The 9,708-nt window shown below is 34.7% G+C and overlaps 1 protein-coding gene across 1 annotated transcript; it reads left to right on the plus strand.

Moving 5' to 3' along the window:
- Positions 1 to 6,248: 6,248 nt before the first annotated feature.
- LOC121379109 (nociceptin receptor-like) lies at positions 6,249 to 7,286 on the plus strand. The gene has a single exon (XM_041507586.1). It carries the CDS (start codon positions 6,249 to 6,251, stop codon positions 7,284 to 7,286), a length of 1,038 nt encoding a protein of 345 aa, XP_041363520.1.
- The last annotated feature ends 2,422 nt before the right edge of the window (positions 7,287 to 9,708 follow it).

A 9,708-nucleotide genomic window follows, 5' to 3' on the forward strand; every position in this document is an offset into this window, starting at 1 on the left:
AGTTACACCGCGTAAATGGTTTATTCGGGGGTCCCATACATCACCATAGTTACACCGCGTAAATGGTTTATTCGGGGGTCCCATACATCACCATAGTTACACCGCGTAAATGGTTTATTCGGGGGTCCCATACATCACCATAGTTACACCGCGTAAATGGTTTATTCGGGGGTCCCATACATCACCATAGTTACACCGCGTAAATGGTTTATTCGTGGGTCCCATACATCACCATAGTTACACAGCGTAAATGGTTTATTCGGGGGTCCCATACATCACCATAGTTACACCGCGTAAATGGTTTATTCGGGGGTCCCATACATCACCATAGTTACACAGCGTAAATGGTTTATTCGGGGGTCCCATACATCACCATAGTTACACAGCGTAAATGGTTTATTCGGGGGTCCCATACATCACCATAGTTACACAGCGTAAATGGTTTATTCGGGGGTCCCATACATCACCATAGTTACACAGCGTAAATGGTTTATTCGGGGGTCCCATACATCACCATAGTTACACCGCGTAAATGGTTTATTCGTGGGTCCCATACATCACCATAGTTACACCGCGTAAATGGTTTATTCGGGGGTCCCATACATCACCATAGTTACACGGCGTAAATGGTTTATTCGGGGGTCCCATACATCACCATAGTTACACGGCGTAAATGGTTTATTCGTGGGTCCCATACATCACCATAGTTACACGGCGTAAATGGTTTATTCGTGGGTCCCATACATCACCATAGTTACACGGCGTAAATGGTTTATTCGTGGGTCCCATACATCACCATAGTTACACGGCGTAAATGGTTTATTCGGGGGTCCCATACATCACCATAGTTACACCGCGTAAATGGTTTATTCGGGGGTCCCATACATCACCATAGTTACACCGCGTAAATGGTTTATTCGGGGGTCCCATACATCACCATAGTTACACCGCGTAAATGGTTTATTCGGGGGTCCCATACATCACCATAGTTACACCGCGTAAATGGTCCTTGTTTTGTTTGGAAATGAAGGAACAAAAGGAAGGAAATGTTTTATTTAACGACACACTAAACACATTTTATTTACGGTTATATTGCGGCAGACCACACAGATATTGAGAGAGGAAACCCGCTGTCGCCACTTCATGGGCTACTCTTTTCGATTAGCAGCAAGAGATCTTTTATATGCACCATCCCACAGACAGGAATGAATGAATGAATGAATGTTTAACGACATCCCAGCACGAAAAATACATCGGCTATTGGGTGTCAAACTATGGTAATGCAAATAAATAAAGTGATGATCAACATCAATATAAAAATTCAAGGTTTAAACAAAAACAGTGTAAAGAACTGTACAAAAATACAAATACAAATATCACAGAATTTTACGGACACTGAATTTTACTCTAAAACTTCAATTTGTGCTGTATTGGCCATTCTCAAAGAGAATGTTACACCCCTGCACCACGGTGAGGTTACAGCACGCGCAGGGGCACAGACAGGATACCACGGCCTTTGTTTCACCAGTTGTGGAGCACTGGCTGGAACGAGAAATAGTCCAATGGGTCCACCGATAAAGGAACAGAAGTCACAAGTTGGTTTGTAGGTTGTTCTTTTTTTTTCTTTTTTTTTTCAGCAGGTAATAATAATATATGATTATGTCACAAAACTGAGTTTTTGCTCTGTTAGAGAACTTCAAGGCGTGTGGACAGAATCTGTTCTCCCCGAGTCTTATCAAGGGTAAATTATCCGTATTTATAACGCATACTAAACACGTATCCATGTTGTAGTTGTAGTTTATTTACTTTAAGCCGTGTGGCTCATAAGCATACACTTATATACAATAGTATAAGTCATATATAAACAATCATCAGCATAAACATAAACAAGTGAATGTGTATTTGAAGGAGTATATAAGTTGCGGTCTTAAAGAGACATTCCCGAGTCTGCTGCATTGTAAGATGTTTTCGACTAATAAACTATTTCTACGATTAAACTTACATATTAAATATATTTTCTTGTTTAGAATATCAGTGTCTGTATATTCAATGTGTTTCTTATCGTCTTAATATTTGTAAGAAGCCCAAATTGGATTTTGTCTTCAAATAAGTTCATACGTAAGAAAAAAAAATATATTTTAGGAAATAAAATGAAATTTAACCTAGTACAAAAATTAAAAGGACCAGATAAACGTTTAATATACAGCCACTAATAGTTTATGTATTACAATCGTTAAAAAGTATCTGTTAGTCGATAACATCTTAAACATTTCAGCAAACTCAGGAATATTCCTTTAAATGTAATGCATATTTTAAATATGTTCCAAGGTTACAAAGTTGTTTTCTATTCTGAACAGAAAGTAATTGTATTAATTTAAAAACAGACGGTCTTAACCAGTAGTATTTCTTTACATACAATATGCGAATATGAAACTACAACGGAAATTAAAATAAAATAAAATTCATCTTCAGTGTTATCCCGATTACATATACGACATTTTCTCTGTGATCGTTTAGTTCCACAATACTTTCCTTGTTCAATGAGTAATTGGTGCGATGAAACATGAACTTTTGTAATAAGAGATGAATAACAAATACCGTAGGTTATGATATCCTCAGATAATATTGTAAACAAAAGGTATCTGTTAAATGTCTTAAAATATTACATTTTGTTGAATTTTTCAACAATTTGTCTAGTTCTTACAGTGATCTGACAGGCGCATGTTAATTCTTTTTATAACTAGTACATGATTATCAACTTGCTGATTAAACCATACATCTTCAAATCCAAAAGAAAATAATAAATCTTTTACATGGTGTAGCCAATCAAAAGTTTCCTGGCTTTGTAACATATCATCATATATTGATTTTAAGATAAAATTATTTGTTTCTAAAAGCTTCAACCAATATTTAACAATTCGTCGAAATGGACACATCTTTTCCAAGCTGTAACAGGTTTAACGACAGCAAATATGATTAAATATGGAGATTATTATATTCAGCTAAAAATAACAACAATTAAAAATAATTTTTGGAAAGATGTGTTACAAAGCTGGCTTACCATTCAACAGAAAGAAACGCGTGATAATAATGAAGATGTAATGAGCCTAAAAATGTGGTACAATAGCAAAATTTAAAAAAAACCCGGCAAACCTTTTATTTATATGAAGTATTTGATAAAAGGCATAATATTTATTCAAGATCTAATAGACGAAAATGGGACATTAATGAATTACAATACTTTCATAGCAAAATATCAAGTACAATCCAATTTTTTAGAATATGCTTCTTTAATCAGAGCCATTAAATTATATATTTGTAAAACAACAACATCAAACAACCAAAGTTGTAACACTGTTTGCAACCCGATTCTTCCGTTATTTTTAAAAGATACAAACCTAAGTAAGCAAATATACGCAATATTAAATCGCACTACAATAGTTCCTACGTCCCCCAAAAAGATATATTTCAGTATTGGGGTTTGACTTCACTTCACAAGTATGGGGAAAGTATTATGCTCTACCATTCAAAACTATTAAAGACCCATCTTTATTATGGTTTCAGTATAAAATTTTACACAGGATAACAGCTACAAATATATTTCTAAATAAAATAAAATGTTGATTCTAATATTTGCGATTTTTGCCACCCTATGCCAGAAACACTGGAACACTTATTTTATGAGTGCTCTAAAGTTACTATCCTATGGAAAGCAGTAGAAGAATGGGCATTAAAAAAGGTGAAACATTTCAGTTGGATAAAACATGGTTTTATTTGGTATCATAACAAAAAAGCATTGTTTTATTAATTGGTCCATTATTAATATTACGTATTATATATATAGAACGAAATTACAAAAGATCAGATTAAATAAAAACGCAATGCTAAGATTCGTTATTGATAAAATACAGATTGAAAAATATATCTTTTATAAAAATTGCCTGTATAAAGACTGATTATCAGTGGGAACCTTGGCAGCAGTTCCTCAAACAAATTGTATAAATTCATGTATAAACTTATTAATAACAAAATATATGAATAAGCTAATAAACATACTTTTATGCAAAATATCGCCAGTTCGGAAAACGTATCTCGACTTTCTATAATTTCTTTTCTTTTTAAGATCGCATTGATCTTATTTATCTTTCAAGAATTTTTTTTTCTTTTTTCTTCTTCTCTCACTCTTTGTTTCTATTTCTAGTACTCTTCTTCCTAGTCTCCAGAATATTTCCTCTTTAGTTATGTAAGGCTTTTGCATTGCTAATATCCTGTTTTACAGTATCATGTTAAGCCTATCTGTTTCATCTTAATATTGAATACTATGTATGTATGCATACGGCTCGCGCCGTTTGTATTCCCTTTCGTCTATCTTTGGCTTCATCCCTGTTACTCCACACGTCCGTGTCTGTCTCCCCCCCCCCCCCCCCCCTCTCTCTCTCTCTCTCTCTCAATAAAAAAAAATAAAAACAAATAAATAACAATTCTTACTTTACGTACTACATGTAGAGGCAATCTTTCTAATTCTGTAACACAGCTGCATTCGTTGTACATTTACAATGTTATTTTACAAAAATCCATATGAACTTTTTTCTACATCATCAGGGGCGTAGCGTGATCTGGACCTTGGGGGTGGGGGGAGAGGGTCGAATATGAACCAAGTGGACCTTTTTCTATTTTGTTTTTGCACCACCAGAAACTCCATATGTATAAACCTGTATGTTTTAGTTCTGAAAGCGGACCATTTGCTTCAGCGGGGGGGGGGGGGGGGGGGGGGGTCGTTCGAACCCCCCTAGCCTACGCCCCTGATCATGAGCTCGGTCAAAACCCCATACTTCACAACCATAATTTCACACACTAGATATATAAGTATAAAAACCATGTAACTGTGTTTCCTTATTAAGTGTTAGATTATTATACAGTCTCAGGATATGACCCGTTATTTTTATGTAATATGTAGTTGTAATGGTGTACTCGTTCAGATGCCTGCAACCACAATTAAACTGCGTGGCGTTTGTGTCTGCTAGTTACGCGTGTAAGTTGCGCTTGACATTAATTAGTTTACTTGGCGAGTCGCTCACTCGGTACATCCCACGGCAGATGGCAGATTTCCACTTAAATAATTTAAATTGATGCACTTGTAATATATATATATATATATATATATATATAAGCCGTATTGTTTTAAAGTTGGAAGTTTTAACACTGTGACACTATCAATAACTACAATTACATACGTCATCCGCTGAGCATAATAAATGGAGTTGTTTTATATGACATGTTTATATTTCATAGACTACATATATGTACTTATTGCTCAACTCGAAAATGCAGGTTATGAACTCATATTGACATTGGTACACGTATGCATGATATTTCAGTAAAAAGGTTTTGTTCGCGTTACGAATGTTTTACCACCGAAACATGCGGAAAGTCTTTTCGAACACAAGTATTTACACAATCTGCATCAATGCTGATCGTCTATAGTTGAATTCTGGGATATCCACTAGTGCCATCTTGCATCCAATGAATCCGTGTCCTATACACAGTAATACACGAATGACTACGGCTGGTGGCGTAAGTCACAAACTGTCACATGCCTTCAGTTTTTTCATTCGTCATCAGTCCATCATGTATGATTTGAAAGGCGGGGCCATGCCATATATAAAGTGAGTGCTGGCCGCCATGCCAGTAAACTATTCAGCTCGTGCTTTGACTGCTAGCGCACTGGATCATTAAGAGACGATACGTGGCAGTTAATGTCTAACCTGTTATGGTTTTTCTTTTATGGAAAAACAATCGACCATTATTTCCAACATAGCAGTGTATAATAGCTGCATCTCTACTACGACAAAGGACACGCTTGCAGAATAAATATCAGACATAGCACAATTAACACGCGAATGTTTCCATATTCGGACAAAACAGGACTTTTGAATGGAAACATATTAATATTTAATGTCTCGTTGTGATTTGGCACACGGAACTGAACAAGACAAGTTTGATCAAATGTGTTCTACCCCTCATCGTTGACACCACTAATTCAGCGATAACAAGGGTCAAAGTGAGTATTTCAATATTCGGACACACGCCGATTGTGAATGAACATATATTTAATATCCTACGGTGTTCTAGCATATGTGACTGGAAAAACGGAACCTTGCTAAACGATATATATATATATATATATATATATATTGTTTTACTTCCTCGTTATTTTGAAAAGAAAACTCGTATTTTTTAAACCAGTAATGGGAGATTACGAAGAACACTGGGAATACAAAGTGTCTGTGGCTTTGTGGAAGTACCTGTCTCCGTGTCTGATGGTGGTCGGTCTGGTGGGTAACGTCTTAGCTATAATTGTTCTATCCAGGCCGTCGATGAAACAAACAACAACCTCTTTGTATCTGAGATTTCTGGCGGCGTTCGACAGTCTCGTTCTCTACACTGGACTCATGCGTCAGTGGTTTATGCATCTCTTAGACTACGATATTCGGGAACACAATTCTGTTGCCTGCAAGATTCACACGTGGGTGGTCTACTGGGCAACGTACACTTCGGCGTGGCTGTTGGTGTCGGTCACCTTAGAGCGATGCGTCTCCGTGTGGTTTCCCCACAAGGTGAAGCTCATATTCACGAAACGCAAAACGTACATAATTATTGTTACCGTAATCGTCTTCATGGCCGGTTTGAGCGCGCACTACCTTTTTGGACGTGGGTTTAATATTGAAACAGAAGATAACGAGACGATTGTCGATCTTTGTGACAATATTTCTGAGAATTATAATTATTTCGAACTGGAAATTTGGCCGTGGATTGATTATAGCATATACAGTGTTATCCCGTCGTCAATTCTTGCCGTGTGTAATATCTCCATCATCTACAGAGTTGTATCTAGTAGCCGGCATGGTCTCCAGAATGAAAATGAAAATACTATTCAGAACAGATCTGTTTCATCTCGTAAAAGCCAGGCATCGTCTTTGACCGCCATGTTACTAATCACTAGTACAACCTACGTTATCTGCACAACTCCGTTCTGTATATATGTTATTTTTACAAATATATTTCGTCAAGATCTTTCAGTTGAAGTTGATGAGCTTGTATGGGCATCGGTCAACATGATCCAGTACATAAACAACTGTGTCAATTTTATTTTATATTGCGCCAGTGGAAGACGTTTTCGAGATGAACTGAGGAACTTATGTTGCCTTACAATTAATGACTTCCACCTCAAAGGGAATTTTCGGAAAAAAATCAATCCCGATTTTTCATTTTTCAAATATTTTTGATGGAAAATCTTTATTCAGGTTTTGAAAAGATACCCTTTTTGGGGAACAATCCTATTTTTCGGGCTTTTGAGTTTTGGCTTTTAAATTTTCCCTAATGAAATTTTCTATTAAAAATTCTTTAAATATTTTTTTAGTTTCGTGTCTTATATTAAGGGGGTCTAATATTTAAGAAGCCCAAAATATTTTTAAAAAAATTCCTAGTCCAACAAATTAAATTTAGGAAATAAAATAAAGCCATAAAAATTTATTAAAGATTTAAAAACCAAATTTAAATTTTTAGGGTAATTTTAAGTAATTCAAATCTTAAAAAGTTTTTTTATCTAAACTTAAAAGGGCACAACTGGAATTTTAAATTTTAATTGTGGAGCCCTTTATGCTTGACCCATGCTCAACTTTGGTTTTTTAAAAAAACTGGTTGGGACGAATTTTTGTTTTTGGAAATAATGCTTAACTTTGCATCAGGAAAGAACTATAAAGGCCGGTTTCGGGTTTTTTATTGGGAAATTGATATTCGGCATAAGGGATTACTTTAAAGGCAAGAAATAAGGTCAATTTGGGGAAATGGGAAAATAACGGGGGGAAATTATTAGGAACGTTAATTTGTCGGTAAAAGAAAAGTTTTTTTTTTCCCCCCGAATCAATTGTGTTTATTTTGCCGAAAAGTAAATTGTTTATTTTTTAAGCAACCCAAAATTTTTTTAAAGCGGGTTAATTCAAACAGGTAATTTTAACAACCTTTAATTTTTATAGCAAGGCTTTTCCCAAAACAGTAGTAAAACCAAAGAAAACCCAAAGAGTGCCCAACAAAACAAAAACACCAAACAAGACCACAAAAAAAAAAAAACCACATCCCCCCCCCAAAAAAAAAAAAAAAAGGGAAAAAAAAAAAAACCCAATCCATTTAAAAAAGAACCAAAAAAAAAAAAACAAAAAAGGGGAAAAAAAAAAATAATTTAAATCCCAGATACCCCCAAACCCCTCTTATTTATCCCAAAAAAAATTTGCTGCTGTTCAAGATAAAATTTAAAGTTTATAACTGAATCAAAAAAAAGCAAGTTTTAAGAGAAGATAATAGTTTCGGCCCTTTTATCGGAAAAATATAAAAATTCCTAAATTTATTTGTTTTTTAATAAGCCAAAAACTTTCTTGAAACAAAAACTTTTTAAAGGGAATTCCCTGATTTGCCAGAAGGATGTTTGACTAATAAAATATTTCTCATAAATAAATTTTAAAAAATTTTTGTTTGAACAGTGCATGTCCCTTTAAAAAGGACAACTTTTAAACAAACAAATAAGGGATTGATTTAATTTTGACCAAATTTAATTATATTTTCTAGATTACTTAGTATTTTGTTTTTCAGGCGTATTTTTAAATTAAGGGATTATTTTACTATAATACCTGTTTTATTATGCCAAATAAAATAGTTTGTTGTTTTCCTACCCAATATTTTGTTTTTTCCGTGACCCTAAAATTTTTATATAATTTAAAACAAAATGTATTTATTTAATTTACCATTTTTTGGGACCACACAATTTTTGTAAAAAAAAACCTAAACCCCCCCTACAAAATTTAAACTAAGGTTTTTAATTTATTAAAGATTTTCTCTTAAAAAACTTCGTTTAGCATAAAACAGTTTCAAAACCGGGCACCAAAAAATGGGACCAAGTAATTTTGTTTTAATATACTAATTAAGTTACGAAAAGGGGGGAGGGGTTAACCCCGAATTTCATTTGTATCGGGGCCAGAAGTTTTTCGGGGTTTTCAAAAGGGGATTTGGATAATTAGACCGGTTTTTCCAAAACGAGTTTCCCTTAGAATGTTCAAACATTCTAAGTTTTTGAATTATTTAGGGTTAAACCCAAAAATTAAAATTTTCCCGAAATTTCAATAACTACCCGGTGGAAACTCTTTGGGTGGTTAAAAAAAAAAATAAAACCCCCGAAATTTTACGAAATACGTGAAAACGGTTGTGAAATAAAAAATTTTTGTTTGGCCATTAAATTTGTTTGTTGTCTGGGGGTTTTTGAACACAACTTTTGGGTGGCTTTAAAGAAGTTTTTGGTTTTTTGAACCCAAAAAATTGTTAGAGGGGGGTCTTTCCGTTTTTAATTTTCTTTTTAAAAGCGGTAAATTAAAAATAATTTAAATTTAATTTTTTTCCTTTTCTTTTTACCCCCCCCCCCCCCCACCCCCCCCCCCCCTCCTTTTAACCCCCCCCCCCCCCGCAACTAAAGGAAATCGGGATTTCTTAATAAAATTTTGTCCAGCCGTCTAATAAATAAGATCAATTTGTATGGCCCCATACATTGTGCGAGGAGGTTAGACTCGAAGTTTTAAAACCTTTACTCCAAGTTATTAAAATAAAAATTTTAATAATTGGTTACGTCGGATGAATGAATAATTTGTTACCCAACCCCCAACC

Source organism: Gigantopelta aegis, chromosome 2, assembly GCF_016097555.1.
Source record: "Gigantopelta aegis isolate Gae_Host chromosome 2, Gae_host_genome, whole genome shotgun sequence".
Lineage (NCBI taxonomy): Eukaryota > Metazoa > Mollusca > Gastropoda > Neomphalida > Peltospiridae > Gigantopelta > Gigantopelta aegis.